At 40.4% G+C, this 19944-nt stretch overlaps 1 protein-coding gene across 14 annotated transcripts in view; it reads left to right on the plus strand.

Moving 5' to 3' along the window:
- The window catches only part of FHOD3 (formin homology 2 domain containing 3), a 404913-nt gene that overhangs the window by 340644 nt on the left and 44325 nt on the right, over window positions 1–19944 (plus strand). For all 14 annotated transcript variants that reach the window (XM_048077544.2, XM_048077540.2, XM_048077554.2 and 11 more), the window contains 3 exons: window positions 2054–2943; window positions 8912–9070; window positions 17402–17584. In XM_048077544.2, coding sequence (XP_047933501.1) covers window positions 2054–2943; window positions 8912–9070; window positions 17402–17584 — 1232 coding nt within the window. The remainder of the gene's footprint in view (window positions 1–2053; window positions 2944–8911; window positions 9071–17401; window positions 17585–19944) is intronic.

The raw sequence follows: 19944 nt of genomic DNA on the forward strand, positions 1-19944 counted from the left end.
GAGGTAGCAAGAGTGGTATTCACAGCAATAACCTTTGATCAGGGGAAGTGGAGGCAGACTTAGGGACCCCAAATTAGAGATTTTGTCTGGAGAGATTTTGGTGAGGAGTATTGCAAAGAGATGAAATCCTGGAGGATCCCAGCTGGTGAAAACTGGGAGCGGATAGCTCGTGGGATTGGCAGAAAAGATCCTGGGGACAATCTTGTACATCTGTGAAGGAGAGGCTGGAAGGAGAAGGCTGGGACTAAGGAAGGTTGGGACTAATTGGATAAAATCTATAGTGTGGAGACAGAGATCATGTTACCTAGGGAAACTATCTCAGGGACAAACCTCAGCTAAAAATGATTTGGTGAGAAAGCAATTCCCATGGAGAAAGACCGAGGAAAAATAAATCAGTAAGGGAGGTAAAGAAGCCTCCTACAGGAAAGTAGGAGGAAACAGTTTTAGAGGTTGCATCCATTGCTGACAAAAAGTCTTTATTTTGTCTGGAGTTAAACCTCTGGATTCATTTTTAAAATCACTTCTGTCCATATGCTTTGTGTTGTGAGATCTGTCCTACATTTTCCCGTGTTCTTATTCTAAAATGGGTGGGGGTGGTGTTGCTGCAGGGCTCTGACTGTGGAGCTCACCAAGGAGACACCTCAGAGCACAGCGTAGCTGTCATGGTAAAAAAGCAACTCAGCTGATAAATGAAACTAATAAAGATATTTGAAACTCTCGAGTATTGAAAAGTCAGGAGCATAAGGGGAGAAACAAAAATGAAACAGAAGTTTAAGTGAAAAGGCAACTGAAAAGTATAAAACAAAATCTTTCACCACAACTTACCAAATGGAAGGCAGGCTAGCAATCAAAATAAAAAGTTTAAGTAGAATTTATAAAAATATATTAATAAAATGTGTAAAGACTATGGGGAACAGAAAGAATCCCATAAAGAAGATACACTAAGTGTGAAGAATGATATTTGTCCGTATTTGATCACTTCATCTGATGCCCATTGGGAAAAGAAGCACCATATTTTTTGACACATTATCCACATTGGCTAGCAGTATTATATTCAGGAAAATGTAGTTTAAGAGATTCTTGCATCATTTATTTTTATAAATTGACTGTTGTGGTTTGTTATTTATGGTGCTGTCTCAAACACATTATTCTGCAGATTTTAATTTAAAAGAGTAGTGGTCAGAAACATAAAGCTTCATTACAGTGACATGTTAAATGGCTGTGATGTGGGAAGAAGACCATTAGGTTTTCAATCCCGCCACATGCTAGGGGAAGGATAACAGTGGCTGAGGAGCAGCATTTACAGAAATCACTTAAAGACTTTTAGTTAGGTGCTCGTATTCCTACAGGTAACATGATAGGTCTTGCTTATGGTTACACTCACTGAGTTGCCCTGAGAGCTGTACCCTGGGTATGCAATCTGCTCTGTGGTTCGAGTAGCCCGTGTGGTGCAGGCAGCCCAGGTGCCCAACAGGGAGGTCCAAAGAAGAGCCGGCTGTGAAAGCTGTCCTCCCCTAGCCAGCTGAGAGGGAGGAGGTGAGATAGAGGCGGAGGGGGAGGAAGCAGTTACTTGTTGACCTTGAAGTCAGGCAGAGAAAATTGCTTTCATAAGGAAGTTTTCCTGGGGGACTTCCAGTTTATGGCCTGGTCAAAAGTAGGACAGGAACCTATATTGCTCCGTTGTCACGATACCTAAGCCCCATTTCGGATTGGAAAAAGTTCTGAGCATTTATGGATTGTGTAAAATGAGCTGGGATAGAATGTACAAAGTGAAATCTGATAGATTTTAGAACCCTAAATCTTGAAATCCCGACAGTTATGTAGTCCCTCCTGAGCTAAATTGATTATTTTCTGCCCCCATTCCTTCTTTGAGAAGTATTTGGGACATATTTCAGCACTGTCACTTGTTTCAAAATTTTCAAAACTGTTGCTTGCCCAGTTTCTGGCTAGTTGTGCATGCATCCCCAGAAAGATTTCTGGTGCGGTGGAAAGTCTTCTCGGTGCTCTGGCTCCCTGCCCTTGACTGTTCCCATCTGTGCGTGTGTGATTGCAGGTCCATGGTCACAGACCATCCAGGATGCTGGTGTGAATGAGCAGTGCAGCAACATCCTCAACAACAAGCGGTTTATGCTGGACATGTTGTATGCGCATAACAAAAAGCCCAAGGATGAAGAGGAGAAGGAGCTGGAGGCGAAGGAGGAAAAGAAGGAGACGGAGGAAAGCGAGGAGTCACTCACTAGTCTAGCCAGTAGGATCTCTATCCTTCAGGCCACGAAGCAGGCCAAAGATGAAAGTGTCAAAAAGATGGAGATTGGAAACCTGGACAACCAAGGCAGCGTGAAAGCCTTTGCGGAAAAATTCAACAGTGGTGAGCTGGCCAAGGGGACAGCCTTGCCTGAAGATGAAATCAGTGAACAGGTCCCTGAGAAAACACCAGCACAGCCAAAGAAGGAATCTGACTACATCTGGGATCAGCTCATGGCTAATCCTAGAGAACTTAAAATCAAAGACATGGATTTTACAGACTTGGGGGAGGAGGATGATGTAGATGTGTTGGACATGGATATGGGTCCTGGGGACTCCCTTGTTCCCCCTCCTCCACCTCCACCTTCTTTTCTGGGTTTGCCTCCTCCGCCACCTCCCCCACTGTTTGGATGTCCACCTCCACCTCCACCCTCTGCTAATTTATTGGCTCCCCCTCCGCTGTTCAGCACTCCTCAGGGTTTAGGGTCACCCCAGGTTTCTAGGGGTCAGCCAGCATTTATAAAGAAGAAGAAAACCATCCGTCTGTTTTGGAACGAGGTACGGCCATTTGAGTGGCAGTGTAAAAACAACAAACGCTGCAGAGAATTCCTGTGGTCGAAACTGGAACCCATTAAGGTGGACACTTCCAAACTGGAGCATCTCTTTGAGTCCAAATCCAAGGAACTGCCTGTCACAAAGGTACAGCTCGTTTTCAGCTCGCTATTATTTTGCTATTGTATTGGTATTCATTTTGACTTAGATCTAAATGATTTATACTGTTTATATGAAAACAGTGGAAATTACTGGATGCGTTTCTAGCTTGGCCTATGAGAGAAGATATTCCATAATCTGAAACTAGGAAATGAGCCTAGGGGGGTGTCTGTGCCAAGCCTACTCTGTTTTCTCAAGTTTGGGGATATCACTTCAGGTGAGGAATAACAACAAATTTTACATTAGCACGTTCACACTTGAGTGCCAAACCAGGTATTGAAATATGAAATATTTTCTGTTACATTTATGCAAAGGTCAGAGCGTGATGATTCATATCTGTGTATTTGAAAGTTCTTCACTTGGTAATATTTTCCTAATCATAATGTAGAAAGGTTAGAATATCAACCTAGATCTGCTGCAAAATGCCTACACGTGTACTTTATTGCACAGGATTGATTTATCAGCTGTACTAAGTTCAACTGCAGTTAAACTCTGCAGGATTTTTGGGAGGGATTTTTTTTTTTTAACACTGTTCAACAGGCATATTTTAAACCCTTGATTTGGACAATGGGGCTACCCAAAATTTAGGATAAAAGCTGGCACAGGAAATACCTCTGTAGCTAGGATCTACTGTTCCCTAGGAGCATTGTTATGAAATAAATTCATAAAGGCTGGTGTCATGGCTGTTTAACATTGGACTCTACAACAAAGTAAAGTCTCTTTTATGTACCCTTAGTAGGAATTTGAAGTAGCATTAAAAAAGTTATTAGCTGAAACGTTTGTTTTTCATGGCTACATAAACTCTCTTTCTTCTAAGCAGAATAATTGATGTCAGGGAAACAGCTTTCTTTTCCAGTTAAAATGCTGGTAAAAGATGCCCATCTCTCTTCTTTAAAAGAAATAAATAAATTGCTTGTATGTTTTATAGTGACATAAAAACAATCGGTATCTTGAATGTTTTACTTCTCTTCGGCTGACAGAAGATACGTGTTGTGTCATAAGTATTACTGGTTTCTCTTAATCTGGGGAGACTGGATGTCTCATGGTAAAAGTTCTCCATGTCACTTGTCTGGGTTACTAACTCAAAATTTTCTAATGGTCATTCTTCATCTTCTTGGCCAAGTAGAAACACGACAGTTTGAACAATAGAACACCCCATTAAGTACCTACCAAGCAATAGGTACACAAATACATGACTCGCCTACATCCTACATATCACTGGTATGAACTGATTTTTTTGTGATGCAAAAACATCTTTCAGACATACGATGCACATAGCTCTGAAACGTGTGGAGTAGTAGCTTTAAAAACACATTCAGGTGATAGTTCATTTGGCAGATTTGGGATTAATTTCTTTTTCTAATTCCTTTTCTGGTGAGGAAGGAATGTTGGTGACATTGTGGCATGTTACTCCTCATCTCTCTCCCTGTAAATACAAATCTGCCCCAGATGGTTCATAGATGGAAGGAATGAGAATGTTTTCTTAGATCTGTGAAGCATTTAATTCCTTGAATTGAATGTGGAATTATGACATAGTTGCCATTTCCAAACTTCAGCTTTGTGCTGAATGCCAATATTGTAAGGAATCAGTCTGGCCAATTCTTAATCTTTTATTCTCACCTGAAATTCTGATAGAATGTCAAATTGCTGGGATGTTGACTTGTTTACTTTTCCAGTCACTTATCACACACATTCCCAAACTACCTTTGGCCATTTTCACCGCCTCACGCTTGCTTCCCAAACCTTCCTGGGCTGCCTGATGCTTTGGCATAGCTTTTGGCTTCTGGCTGAAAGATGAGTGAGCAGGTTTCTTTGAAATTAGTGCAAGTCTGAGGAATGATTTAGGTGACTGCTTTCCTCTTGGAGACTAATACTGCTCTCTGCATGAGACATTATACTTTTGGCATGCTTTCTACCTCGTCCCGTAACACAGACATAGAAGTATCATTGTCTCAGTATAGAAGACAATGATGATTGAGAATTATCCTAGTGGAAGCCCACACGGGCTTCTGAGACTCCTGTGTGTTTTTGGTGAGTACCAGCAAATGTTACCGGGTAGGAGATGGTCCTTAGATCAAGTGAGAGTGGGAATAATTAAGCAGACCACTGAATCTGTAGAGGACTTGAGGTTTGGTATGAAGATTGCACTCAAATTAGGATAGCTCTCGCTTTTTCCAGACTGCTTGGTTTATTTCCAGGGAGTACATTCCCCGTTGTGTCTAGTTTCTCATGTCCAATGGCTGCAATCCAAAACAGGTTTATTCTATAATTTCGTAAAGTCTGACTCACAGCTCAGTTGGCTCAGCTGAAAAAAGAGCACGGAGCAACAAATCAAAAGTCAGACCTCTAGATTTCATAGCATTAGATGCAAGCAGGTGCACGGAATAGTCCAGAAGGAGGAGGGGAAAAGCGAAGCCAGGGTGTGTGTGTTGGGGGGGTTGGCTCTATCTTGTGCATAAGCTCTTTCATACAGCTGTAACCAATTTTACTCCAGTTTCTAATCCTTCACTGTGATTTCCACAACACAGCTATAAACAGCTACTTCCTGGCTCATGAGAAGTTTTTCATTAAACGCAATAGGCTGCAATAAAATAAAGTGGATTTTAAATTGTAGGATATAATAGGGTAGTTCAAGGTGGAGGGTGGATCTTGATTTTAGGAAAGTTTATGCCACGCTGGGCAGTGTGCACATGGATTATAGTTGGTGGAGCACCTTTTGTTGCAGAATGCTAATTTTCTGGTTTACAGGACCATGACATTTTGTTAGTGAATAGAAAAAGTGATCAGGTACCCCCTGAAAGCCAGTCTAAAATTTCTTTCTTTCTCACTCTGCCAAACAAAACCAGGTATTTTGGTGAAGTGCTTCAAAGTGTTTATTTTTCTGTGAAGAGAAATGAAAACACGTACACACTACTGAATCAAAAGTTATTGTTCAACCCTTCTGCTACCCGCTTGGTTCTGCATGTCTTTGAGAGTATTGTTTTGCTGATTCATCTGTGCCCGGTGGGACGGAGTCATCCATCATGTGCCCACAGACATAAAAACTAGCAGGAGTGAAAAATTAAGGAATGTGTTTTCACAAACACGTGTACATGTGTGCCTAGACACATATTCCTCATGAAAATGTTTCTTGCAATGTGAATAAATGCTAAGGCAAGTCATGAATGTGGAATGAAATTTCTGTAAAAGATTATAAGTTTGTATCCTGGACAAAATGATTCCAATTCCCAGTGCTAAATCCTTGCTAATTTAGATAGAAACCAAAAAATTGCCATCTCACTATTAAGGGATATCCCAGGTTTTTCTGTACTACCGATGCAGATTGTTCTGCAATTTAAATAGAGGGGAGATATTTCTGGCTTGATGCTCATATATAATTACTTGTTTCCGTGACCACTGAAAAAGTGATTTAAATTCTTCTGTTTGCTTAGTTAAATCAAAGAGGTGTATTTTAGACTACGTGCTCACCAAACCACAGGTCACCTTCTGTGGGTCCGCTGGTGTTTCTGAATAACCCAGCCTTCAGTGAAGGCAACAGCATCTGGCCAGTTAGCTCTAGTAGAAGTCTAAACTCACTGTAGTTCTTGATACATCATAGAAAAGATTATTTCCCACAAATTATATTACCTGATTTATATTTAATAATATGATAGTTCAGGGCCACATATTGTCACATTAAGTGCCCCAGTTCCTTCACCTATTTGAAGTAATTCTCTGTTAATGAACTAATAAGACAGTCCGAAGTCACCTAATATTATAACAGAAATTAGTAGCTGTAGCTCATGTTAGTAGTCAGGCGCTTACACCTGTGCAGTTTCATTGCAGGCAAAAAGGAATTATTTTCCTAGTGGTGGGGTAATAAGGTTCAAAGGAGTAAAATCTTTTCTCTTCATCCTTTTGTTCATTCAGAAAGGATTTCTTTCTAACCTAAGAAATTTAAAATTTCTTTTGCCACTGTTTTATACTTGACGTGCAGCTATAGCTCTGGCAAATGCCTCCATGCTCATGTCCCCAGCACAGCTCATCTGTCTTTCATAACCCACTGCTGAGGAGAGAGCACTGGTGTAATCGCGGTCGTCCCAGCGGTTAGCATCAGATGTCCCTCAAATGAATATGTCTCTCTTGTCAAACTTAGGAACCTAAAAACAGAGCTGCAGATCTGAGGCTTACTTACCCATACCGCATGTGGGAAGCCTAAATTTAACTCCTTTCTCTGAGCCTTTTCCCTTCTGCATAAGCTGCTCAGAGCGGCGTTATCCTCAGCTGCGAAGTACGAGGCAGAGGCAGTGGTGTAAAGAAGGCTGCGTGCGATACAGACTCGAGAGGAAGCAGGCTCTGCTGAACCCCGCTTGTTTTTATGTGGTCCTGGCCACTAACTGTGGTCCTGAAAAAGCGATTAATGGCCCGGGAAGTGAAAATGACTGCTTTAAAGGAGAAGCTCTATCTCAACTCCTTCAGTTAGCTTCTCCATAGAAAGAGGTCTCTCTCACTCAAAAAAATGGAAGGTTCAAGAAGGGTTCAGAGATGCTTTTAAGGTGTTAACAGAAGGGCAGTTCTGACATAATAAAACGGAAAATAAACATCACCTTTGTTCTCATAAAATCTATCCTGTTTATTCTGAAAGTTTTCATTCTTTTTAATTTAAAACCCACCACCAACAACTCATTACTTTCACCCATCATGCACATGAGGTAGTCCCCAGCTCCTCTACACTGCCCTTGCCTTCAGCCTTGTCAGCACACAGAAGTTGCCCCATGCCACGCTGATCGTCTTGGCATGTTGAACTAATGTGGTGTGGTGCCTGCTGGGGCTGGCTGCTACACCTGGTCCTGTGCAGGCAGAGACCTCAGCCGGAGAAAAGTGTCCTTATAACCAGGTAACTGCATTCCCATGGTGGGCTGACACACAGCGAGAGGTGCTTTGATAAAGTCTTACTGGTTTAGGCAGCTCTCCAACACAGAAGCAGCAGGTAGATCTGGCAGTAGGGTATTTTCTGAGGTAGTGGTGGACGCGGTGCAGACCCAAAGGAAGTGGCAGGACAGAGCTGCACAGACTAAAAGGCAGTGCTGAGCACAGGCTGAGGCTCAGGCGGTAGGGTCTCCTCCTGAGCTTCCCCGGACCCACAAGAGAGGCAAGAGGCACTGCTGCCGCAGCCAACACGGGCAGTTCCCTGCTCTGAGCAGTGGTGTGGGCTCTCACGGTTTCTGTCTTTGCCCCTTTGAGGTACCTCTGTGCTGCTGCCAGAGCCACTAACCATGATGCAGGTAACATGCTCTGCAGGGAGGTCGTGATCACATCCCTGTGCTGTGCTGAAACACGTGTTTATACACAGGAAAGCATGTTTGTGCTTGCTTGCATCAGTGCGCTGGTCTGCTGTCTATGCTCCTGTGTTTGACAGCATCCCTCAGCTCATGTCTCATAGGGAAAAGGAAGAGGGAAAAGAGAAAATTTGTTTCCAAAGTTCACGTGTGTGGTGAGAGAGGGAAGATCACATTTGAAGCTGGATTCTGCTGTACACTCACTTTCTGTCTCTGCCTCCCCTATGCCCCCATATATGAGGAGCAGAGTCCTCTTGCAGGTGCCTTGTATATGACATTGGGTTGCCCAAGAGGCGCCTTCTTGAAGAGCATGGCGAGAGAACAAAAGGCAACCCAGCAGCAGCCCCTGTGGGACAGGGAGAGCCTCAGCCCACAGGGACAGTCTTGGGCTTTTGCAGGCTGACTCCTGGCCCATACTTCAGTACTCCCACGGTTTGTGGTAACGCATGTATTTTATGCTTGTCCTCCTTGCAAAGTACCTGACAGCTTTTTTTGACGGCTGTAAATGAATTAGATAAGCATTTAGTGTCAGTACCCTTGTACAGGGGAAGTCTTTGGTGAGTGACTTCGGTGAGTGAATTTTTCTTTAAAAAACAGACTGGAGGAGTAATTTCCCTGTTCTTCTCTTCTTTATCAAGAAAACTGCTGCAGATGGGAAGCGACAGGAGATCATTGTATTGGACTCAAAACGAAGCAATGCTATTAATATTGGCTTGACTGTGTTACCCCCTCCACGGACTATCAAGACTGCTATTTTGAACTTTGACGAATATGCCTTAAACAAGGAAGGAATAGAGGTAAGGAGTAGTCAGTATGTTCAAGTCTGCATTTTCAGTGTTTCATTTTAGTCAATATTGCTTATGATACAGGCCATATATTTTATGGAAGAGAGAAAAAGAGATGTATCATTACTGAAACCTGTTAAATCAATGCAGTGTACTCAGAAGCAGGTAGTGTCCACCTGAGGTTGGGAATGCTCAGTAAATGTGAATTTCTCTGCTTTGTTTATATCCAAACTTGAATAATAGTGGTGCTAATTCCTATTGAGATTTTCAGAGTATTATCTATTCTTCTGAAGCTCAGTTTCTTATTGTGTTTATTAAAACTATTAAAATTCTAAACAGGACAAGTTCTGCATGCTTACGTTGGAGATGTATTTAATGCTGAGCACTCATAAAGCACCAAAGAATAGGCAGTGACTTTATAAAGCTGATGCAACTGGTACAGAGTTTACTAAAGTTCATGCCCAGCTAGCTGTTGTAGTCATTCTAGATTGTATATCTAATGGAAAACAAATACAGTGACTAGTTCTGCTCAAAATAGCATTTCTGTGTTACTGTTGATTGAAGAAAAGCAGTTGGTATAAAGATTACAGATGATGTAATTTTTACCATTACATGTTTGACTTTGCAGATATTCTTACCGAGATCCAAGATGAGCTCCATTTTTTTTTTTTTTAATCAAAATACTTTTTTTCTATGAAATGTAAAAGAAGCCTGCTGCTCCCTTGGTTGTTTTTTGTTGTTGTTGTTGTTTGTTTGTTTGTTTGTTTGTTGTTTTTGTTTTTATTGTGTTTGTATTCATTTCAAATCTTTCTTTGAATAAGCCTATATTATCCAATAAGAGTAATCTGCACAACTACAAATCTCAACCAGTGGTTGAATTGCATAGGTCCTGTATTGATTCATAGTCACCTTTCAGTGGTTTGGCTCTGTGTTTCATGATTTCCCCCTTTTCCACCTTTACTATGCTGACTACAGAAGAAAACGAGGAAAGCTGGCTAGAATGGAAATGGAGCTGCCAGCAGTTACATGCAAAATAAATACCCAAGGCAAAAGATTGTTCTAGCTAGAAGGCATGGCCTGATTAATCCCTACTAGAATATAATTTCTTTCCAAAGCTATATTATTTGCTGTATGCATTCTTTACTGATATTGTGAAGGCGACAAATTAGACTTAAAAATAAGAATCAACAAAGGTTGCTCTTTTTCAGCCCAGTTGGTTAGATTGCCATTTTTGGGGCAAATGTGGTAACCTCAAGTTTCCTACTGGCCAGTTACTCATCTCCATGACCCAGCCCCATGGTCCCACCGCTGCATTGTGAAGTACTGAGTTTTCCAGGGTAGGAGAGAAGCACCACTCCAGCCAAGTCCAACTCACAGGCCACCGGTTAGACCTGAGCGCTGCAGGCAGTGTTCACACAGTCCAACATAAAGGGGCTGATAAAGGACACATCTTCATTGTCTTCAGTGTATCATCTCCTTTGAATTGTTGCCTTCCCTGGTGTGCTCAACAGAAGTTCAGCTGCTCTGCACAGCTCACCCTTCCAGTGCCACCATTTGTAGCTGGGCCCATCTGCTGACCACCTGTGGTGTCCACAGCTGTAAGTGCATGGTACCACCACACCCTCATTTGGGTGGCCTTTCCATTAGCTGCCAGAAACCCATAATTTCATTTAAAATATATGTAATAAATGCATGCAGCTTTCAAATGGAAGAATTCAGAAACCAGGAAATGATACACTGTTGATACACATGCCCAGTGCTAAAGAAAATGGGATTTCTGAGTGTTCACAGCTTGAAGCTAAAGGATGTGAGTAAGCCTGATGTGACTTTTCAGGTATTTAAAATCAAGAGAAAAGGATAAATGGATCTGAGCCTAGGTACTTTCCATGTTGAGAGATGAAGCCTTCATTAGTCGGAAGGGATGATGTTCATGGAGAAAAAAAATATTTTTTTTCTAAATGTGTAGGTCCATGTTTATTTGCTGCTTGTCGAGTAAAAACATGCACTCAGGTTTCCTTCTCCAGTTCTAAGTTTGCAGATTTTTCTTATTGCGCATCATTACATAGTCAGAGAGACATTTAGCAAGACAGAGGGCTGGACTGAGCTATACAGAGTTGGTCAAGAGGTACAAGAAGAGGCATAGAATTTCATCATCTTGAGTCCTGCTGTTTTCAGCAGAGCCCTTAATCAGTTTTCTGTACTCCCCCTTTGACCTACAATGTAGATAGACTTTGTTCCCTTTCTCTTCTCCTCTATATTCATATCTTCATTGTCTTTAGCCTTAGAGTTAGCTTGAGAGGAACAGAGGCTCTCTTCTCAGTCTAAATTTTTAGAAAGGTTTTTGGTTCAATACTATTCCTAAATCCTACAAAGTAATTATAGTTATGAGGAATGAATCAATCGATAATGGTGTAAATATCAGCTTCATTTATACAAAAATTGCAGAGAATAAAGCAAATTGGTTGGTATAGAGTATCCTTTACAGTTAATCTGTGGGTTGCATGAGTATGACCAGTATGGAAAAAGTTACATTAACTATTTATTTTAAAAACTGCATTGTGGGAGATACTTTTGAGTAATTTTGAGTACCCACTGTGATATCATATAAGATAGGCATAGATATCATCTAGAAGAGATGTTATGGCTAGTAAGCAGAAGAGACAGATGTAAGGAGTGCAGGGGACGAGATGTGATGTGCTGTGTTGAGAATATTGCATGCAGTGATAAAAATTCAGAAAAGCTGAAGATTAGGATCATCTTCAGCATTTAGGGGATCCAAAAAGGAGGAGGGCACCAACAGAGTATAGATACCTAAGCCTTCCTTTGCCTTGGCTGTGAGTTTTGCACCTTCACTGAGGAGCATCATAGCTGTCATGATAGCATGTGTGTGACTTCAGTTTGGCATCTTGGTCCATGAGTTCAAGTTAAATAGTATCTTAGAAGTGATCTTAGCAATCCCTTTAAGAACAGAGGACTAAAGCAGTGCTGACAGTAGCACTAACAACTGCTGGGCAGTGAGGCAGTGGGATGCAGGCAAGTAGTGTGTAATAGCTCAGCTCATCATAAAGATCATAGCCCAGGAAATCTTAGGCTACTGTCCTACATTCTGCTGAATGCTGCTTTGTTTGCGGTGTTTAACTGTTGTTAGTAATGCATACTTTACTTTTTAACTTAAAAAATTAAACTAAGGAGAACAAAACTCTCCATGTATTTTATGACCCTCTATACCTAAGTATGTTGCGGGTTTTTTGTCCAGGTGTTTGAAGGAGTTTGGTACCTGTAAGAATGGGGGCACGCTCTTAGAAAGGCAGATGAAGTCAGTTTAGTATGCAGAGCAGGCACTGCTAGAAACACATTTTCACAGGAAGGCACAATGTGTGTCTGCAAGCACTGTGTGTCAAACCAACTAAAATTTTTTTGCCACCTTACATTTGCCAAAGTGGTTGTGTTTTCCTTTCTTTGAAAGCTTGGCATTCATAGTGTTCAAACAACTTGGAGCTCTGCTGCAGAACAAAGACCTTCCTGCTTAGCATGGACGAGGGCTCTCTCTGAGTTAAGCAAAAAGGCGAGCTTAAAATCCTGGTGTGTAATTTTAATGAAGTGTTTCACCAGCAACTGCATGAATAGTCCACCAGACCAGTCCTTCCTGCTTTATCTCCAGCAAAGGAAATGAGTAGGTCCTACCACAGAATGCTACTCAGGAAGGGAACAAGGATCAAAATCAAATTATACCAAAGAGTTTAATTAATTTAGCTGAGTAAAACTGGAGCAATGCTGTGAGGAAGTGAAGGTGGTGTGTCTTGTGCTTTAAAAGGTAGCTTTGTGTTGCTGCGTAATGGTGTATTGCTTTGGTAGGTATAGCTTTTAGTAAAACTATTTGAAATAAAAAAGCTGCCCAGGTATGCCAGGCTCTTAATACCCAAGTAGTTAAGTACTTTGAAAGCCATGTGTTCGGAGTGGTTAGGTAGCTCTGAGATGTAAAAAGGGATAAGAAATGAGAGCCTGCTGTTAGAAAGGCAGACAGTGACATTTATAAACAACAACAACAAAATTCATTTTCAGAAATGATCAAGGTATTTAAATTTGTTCTGATACTTTTCACCACAGTGTGTTGGCATTTGCAGTTTCCAATTTGGTTAGTTAATGCTTTGTAAAAGTCTGATGGGGCGTTTCAAATTATGCTAGCTGACCTGAAAGAACACCTTTTTTCACAAGCCTGGACAACACAGAGAGTTGACTCAATAATGCTTTGCTGGCTGTACTTTCACAGTTAGTGTATCACTGCCCTAACAAGTTTCAGACTTTATTTAATAGGGAAAAAGCTACCCTTTCACTCCTTACAGAAAACAAAAACGTTTTCTATGGTTTCTGTGAACAGCACTTGCATGCTGATGTATTTTCAGTAGAGAGCTGAAGAAGTGGAGCAATCTGAAGCCACAGCTGTCAGCTTCTGATTTATAGATACCATTATAAAGCATTTTAAATAGAGTCTCTTTTCAGAATTAGATCATTTTTTGAAAAGCTCAGATAAGATTAGCACACCCAGCCTCACTTACCATGAAATCCTGAGCTTCATATTCTTTTAGATATTCTATTCTACTCTTTTGTATGTATATCCTTTCATATTTTCTGCAGGTAATGGGTTTCTTCTGCAAATAATGCAAACTACTGATGGCTCTCAGGAATAGGTGTCTGAAAAGCTGAATTGTGAGAGCCTTTTTGGATCTGAATCTTCTGCTGAGGCTTGTCAAATATTAGATGAAACATCCATTAATGTGTATTTGATGATGTAGCTTATGAACGTGTGGACCTTTCGCCACAGAAAGCTTAGGACCCAAAACCAACTGGATATTCAGTATCCTAGATTTTTAAGGCTCCTGTTTGCCCAATAAAATCAACTGAAATCAAAAGTGAGAGCTGAGCCACCCTTGCTACCTCATCACCACTGAGAAGTCCCCTTATCTCTTGGAAGAGATAACTTAAGCACCTAATTTCCAGAGGGGCTCCAGGCTACTAACAGTCTCTGGTTAGGTACTTCCTAGCATCCCATTTTTTATGCCTTCAAGCAAACTGGGAGTCTGTCTTGCTGGTCATTTTAGGCAGTTACTGCTGTGAACCCCCCTCCAAGGTGCCCAGCTCTTCCTGAATGCCTGAGGTATGGCCTGAGTCTCCTATGAGCTTCACCCTGTGAGCCCTGTAAGGCATTCCTCTGAAAAATTTTTGGAAATCATACATCAGGATGGCAGAGTCCAGGAAATAACCAGTTTGATCCATTCACCAAAAGTTCAAGGATCAAAACAGTTAAGATTGATAATCTCATGTAAATGAGCTCACCAGTTTTTTTATTTTTTTTCTCCATTAAAAGATTTTTGCACTTTTTCTCAGAATTTTAGTCTCTGGCCCAAGTAATTGTGTGAGAGTGCCCAGAGATTAAATAAGTGTCTGACACATCTTTGTGTCACATTATGAGAAGATATGGACATGGGGCTCACCAGTAACCAATCTTCTTTTAATCTGCTTGAAGAATGCTACACTGGAGAGAGTTTTCTGAACTAATCATTAAATTCAAAGCTATTTATGATTTAATGGTCATATCAGGTGCCAGTAACCTTCTGCCTTGCTGTGTTTTTATGCTCCTTTTACTGTCAGTGTTGTTAAAAAAAAAATCAAAATAGTAATAATAAATTGGCAGATGGTGTACTCAACAGTTTTCAGCACTGAACAAATGGTTCAAGTTAGTCATAGAGTGGAAATAGAGGATAAGAGCATTCTACTGCTTGCTCAGGAGCACACTAAGGATGATGACCAGCAGGATAAGAATTATTTGCCTGAGCAAACTCAAAGCTCTGGTGAGTAAATAGTTGTTATGGGGGCAGTTGCTCTGTGGCTGGGGTGAGACCTGCCAGCACATCGACAGCAGTTCTGATTCCATCGAGGCAGCACTTTCAGCAGCAGGGGTGATGCTTGACAGCTGGCACCACATCCACAGGCTCTTTTGCTTGGCATTCCCTTTTTCACATACTACAGTGCGCAGCAGAGCAGACTTGCAGTACTTGGACTCGAATACTTTTTGTCAGATCCATCTGGCTTGTGGTGTTTACATAAAGCTCAAGGAGGAGGAGAGTCCCTTTGGTAATAGAGCTTACTGTTTCATTGCCCTCTTTAAAATGCCCGAAAGCAGTGCAAAATCTCTGGAGTATAGGCCCTGCACCACCACAAAATAGTTGTGGGATCCCTGGGTAGCTGCCAGAAGCCCTAGTTATTTGTAGGAGGCAATTGAAAATACTGCTGAAGTGTTAGCCTTCAAAAATGCATCAGAAGCATTTTTACATCCATCACATGGCTACTGCTCAACTCACCATGTATGGATGTTCATATGATCCTATTTGCAAGCTGCTCTGGCTCACTTGGAGGGGTGTTGGCTTCTTGTCATTGTTTTAGAGAGAAGGAAGAACTAGGAGGCCTGACTTCTTCAGAGGTTCTCTTTGAAAAAACTCTTCTGGGTTTCAGGCTCGGTCTCTCTTTTCTGAACCTATTAGGTGGTTATTGTTTGAGCACTGAGAAGTGCCCTGAAGCAGCTACTTAAAATCTCTAGTTTGATGTTAGGTGTCATTTCAGTTACAGATTTCAGCATCTGTAGATGGATAGATAGCATATCTCAAAATGAATACACAAATGCTATCAATCTGAACTGAACATTTTCTAAATAGACATTGACAAGGGAAATAAAAGTGTACTGAGAGATATTCCTCCTCTTCTATTTTCCTTAGGATAGGAATGGATCAAAGGATTATTTTTTTCCTTATTACAGTAGATGCTCACAGACTTTTAACTCTCGCTGTTTCCTTTAGCTATAGGTGAGAGCAACGGTAACTTATTGCAGTGTTCAAGCAAGGAGAATTTTCTTCTTCTTTTGAACTGAAAGGCAGTGTTCTGACCAACATTAACAGGAAGAACTGCTTCTCTATTTATGTTTGTGCAAGTCTGTGTAAGAAGATGGTCAGCTATATGAATGCTGTGGCTGAAATTAAATAAGTCCAAGTTCAACGGATTGAACATTGTTTGCTTATTCCTTGTTAACATTACTTGCTTCCTTAACTCTTGTTCTTTGCCGGTTTGACCAGGAAAAGTCCCTAGTTCTCCACACTTAGCTGCAGCACTGTACAAGGAGCTAGATGAATTATTGGTACTGGAATACTAGTATTGCTGCTAGAATTGGTACTGGAATACCGGTACCAATTGGGGCAATTGTGCTGCTTTGATAAATTGGCTATCTCCACTGCTGGAACAAGTCTGTAGTTTGGATTGGCAGGTCTTACAGCTCTTTGGCTGTATTTTTATTTTGTTCTCCTTACCTCCAAAACAGCCCTTATCAGTATAGAAAGCTACAGCAAAAACATGTCATTCCTCAGATGAATAAACATAAGTTGTGCTGAAAATCTACTGATTTGTTTTAATGAGGCATTGATCAACAGGGCAAAGACTTCAACTTATCTGATGCCTTTATGTAGTTTTGCTTTTCTTTTTCATTTTAAAATGCATTCATTATGTTAAAATCTAAGAAACAATACCTTTGGGAAGGAAAGCTGCCACATGTAAACAAGCATGTAAAATCCAAGAATTAAAGGGAAAATATAAATGTTTTGAGCCATGGTGGCAGCAGAAACTGAAAATACTGAGATCGTTTTTCATCAATATTTTGGACTTTTCGGATCAAAAGAGAAAAAGACTGTATGTTATGCAGTTCATAACTGTGTATTCAACGAGTGTTCCCTGGGAAGCTGTCTTCACTTTGGGTGACATTTTTAGGAATGTCCTAGTATGTTGCAATGGTTTCCATGTTTCATAAAAGTCAAAACAATCTAAATGAAAAACAGTAAATGGTGAGAACAGCAAGGGACGGGAGTTCCTGTTGTGCCACACAGTGGTATCTAATCCATCCCATGTACTCTGAGAACGAGCCTTTTCTCCTTCTCCAGGCTTCCTTCCAAAAAGCACAGTGTGCCACTTCGCTTAGTGCTGATTGTCAAGTTGTGCTGTAAGAAACCTTTCTCCAGCTGTAAGAGGTCCTCAAGTTTTTTGTTTATACCTACAGGTGCACTGGAACACGCATAGACGTGGAGGTTAGATGAGACCTTAGTATCTAGACTGACCTGCTGTAAATCACAGGCCACAAAATTTTGCTCCTTAAAAAAACTTCACTTTGTCATCAAACAAGCTTGGGTGAAGTCAAAATGAAGCTTGTTGCTGCTGGTGTCCTTGCTACTGATGCACCCCCATGCCCAGCCCTTACATGCATCTCAGCCCCTCCAACTGACTATTGCTTTTTATTTCCCTTTACAGAAAATTTTGACCATGATCCCAACTGAGGAGGAGAAGCAAAAGATCCAGGAGGCACAGCTGGCAAACCCTGATGTCCCCCTGGGCAGCGCTGAGCAGTTCCTTCTCACCCTCTCCTCCATCAGCGAACTCTCCGCCAGGCTCCAGCTCTGGGCTTTCAAGATGGACTATGAGATAGTGGAAAAGGTGAGGTGAACATGCGGAGGCTGAGGTAGACACTCTTCCAAGTCTTTGCTTAATCTTTCTCTGTCCTCATTATTATATGAGTGTGTATTTTGTGGAAACAGTTAATAAGTCACTTATTTCAGTGGCTGACCAGGAAACAGCTGAAATGATCCTTCATAATCTATTTCTTCTATAAAAGAAAATTAGAGATTATGTCTTCCTTCCTTTAATTAGGCAGTAATGACATTGGAACAAAGAAGAGGGCTAATTCCTTACCACAGCTGCTCCAGATGTTATTCTGTATAGCTTCAGAGCAGTAAGAATTTTTCCTTGGACAAAGGTTGAATGAGGACTACAGGATTCACTCATACATCGTAAAATGAGAATATTGATCTTACATCCATTTGAACTAAGAAAAACATTGTCCATTAAAGTTATTTCTGTTTATAGCTCTCCTACAAAATTATAAACAAAAGATAGGATCATCCTTCAGGGGTGTTCTTTTCAGTTCGGTCACAGTTGACTGCCACCATGTTTTTCATAAACAGCATTTATTCAGAGAACGCTATAGTCAGGTTGTATCATGTATGACAAATCACATACAAAAATTTCAAAATGGCAGCATGTCATTTCAGTGAGTAGATGAAACAGAATCAAACTGTGAAGGCCATCTCAGCTACCTGCTGACTTTCAAAATCTCTTTCAGGAATTTCAGTACAGGAACTCTCTTCTGCTGCACTTCTGGTGCATACCCTGTGTGTTGCTCTGGGTTCTTCAGGCAGCTCTCTCCTATATATATTATTTTTATATTCATATCCGTGTGCTTATGTGTATATAAAATATATATATATATAATATTGTGTGATGGATTCTGAGAAGTGGGACATGCTTCTGTAAAAAATGTCTTATGCTTATCTAGCCATGGATATTTAAAAAGCTATAACAACAATGGATTGATTTCCAGATGGTCTTGTCAAGATTATTCAGCCTCTGCTTCGTTTTCTTAGATTTTAGGAAATGCTATCAAGTTAATATTCATTTTTCTTAAATGACTTTAATCTTAGATATTTACACTTCTGTCTCTTAAAACATAAAATATGTGTATCTGGTCTGAATATTTGTTGCCATTTTTTCTCTTCTGGTATAGCTATTTATCCTGCTTTGAAGTTAACATAAGGCTAAATTGTTCCCTTCATGTGATCTGAGTTAGCAGTAGCTGTTAATCTATGTCTATACCTAGTATTTCTAGCTTGCTTTCTGAAACATTTGAAACACTGTTAAAAGCTAAGGAAATTCTTGTTCTTTGCACTTTATAGGCAGTTACAGCACACTTGCAGCTTTCACTGTAAGCTGTGACACTTGATCAAATCAGTGCATTATTTTGGATTGAAGTATATGCAAGTGAAATTGAAAAAGGAAAACCCTTTCCAAATTGTCTGTTTGATGATGTGTATAACATTCTGAAATGATAACATGTATCTAACATTTATGCCTACCAGAAGTTCATCATTGGAACAATAATTTTTCTCACCTTTCTTTTGGTAATGTATTTTAACTACATACACAAAGGAGGTAGAGTTGCAGCTTTAAATCTTCATTTTCAGTCTTTTGATTGCTCTGTTCATAAACAATGACATTGTGTTACTGCTACTGCTTTGTACTGAACTATTTGTGGTGCAGATGCTGTCAAATTTGATTATCTTAAAGGGAGTTTAAAGGTCTTAGAAAGAGGAATAGAATGTTCCATTGTCCTAAATCTGATTTATTTATTTTTTTATTAAGGTCATTGTGGGCAAATATATCCTTATTGATGACAACTTTAAAGGATCATAAATGAAGATAAGCAGGTGTAGAAATGAGAAAAGTGTGACTGGTAAAGAAAAGGGCTTCGTTTAGTTCCTCTTCTGAGGAGAAAGATTACCCCTAAGTCGAGGCTCCCCAGAGATGGTGTGCTAGACAAATAACTTCAAAAAGATCGTGCTTTTGAGTGATACTTAAACTGTCTGAAAATTTAAAAAATGCAGCAGAACTTCTTAAGTCGTACCGTATGGTCTTGATACTTTCTGGTCATTTAAAATTACATGATAATTTATGCAGGCCAGTCTCATTTAAATACAAATATGGCAAATTACATTTTTGTCATCCCAAAATTCCCATCCTAACCAAAGCTTTTACCCCTCCCAATAAAGCATGCTTGTGAACCTGTATAGATACAGTAAGCTAAACATGTTAATAACATAAGCATTTACCTGGCTTTATCAGATGTCTCACCACCAAAAATTCTAGACCAGCCCTCAAATTTCATTCAACCATAATTTCTAGGTAAAAAACAAAAACATGGTAAATAAGGATATGTGACAGTTAAGGATATGAGGCAACTG

Source organism: Anser cygnoides, chromosome 2 (assembly GCF_040182565.1).
Source record: "Anser cygnoides isolate HZ-2024a breed goose chromosome 2, Taihu_goose_T2T_genome, whole genome shotgun sequence".
Lineage (NCBI taxonomy): Eukaryota > Metazoa > Chordata > Aves > Anseriformes > Anatidae > Anser > Anser cygnoides.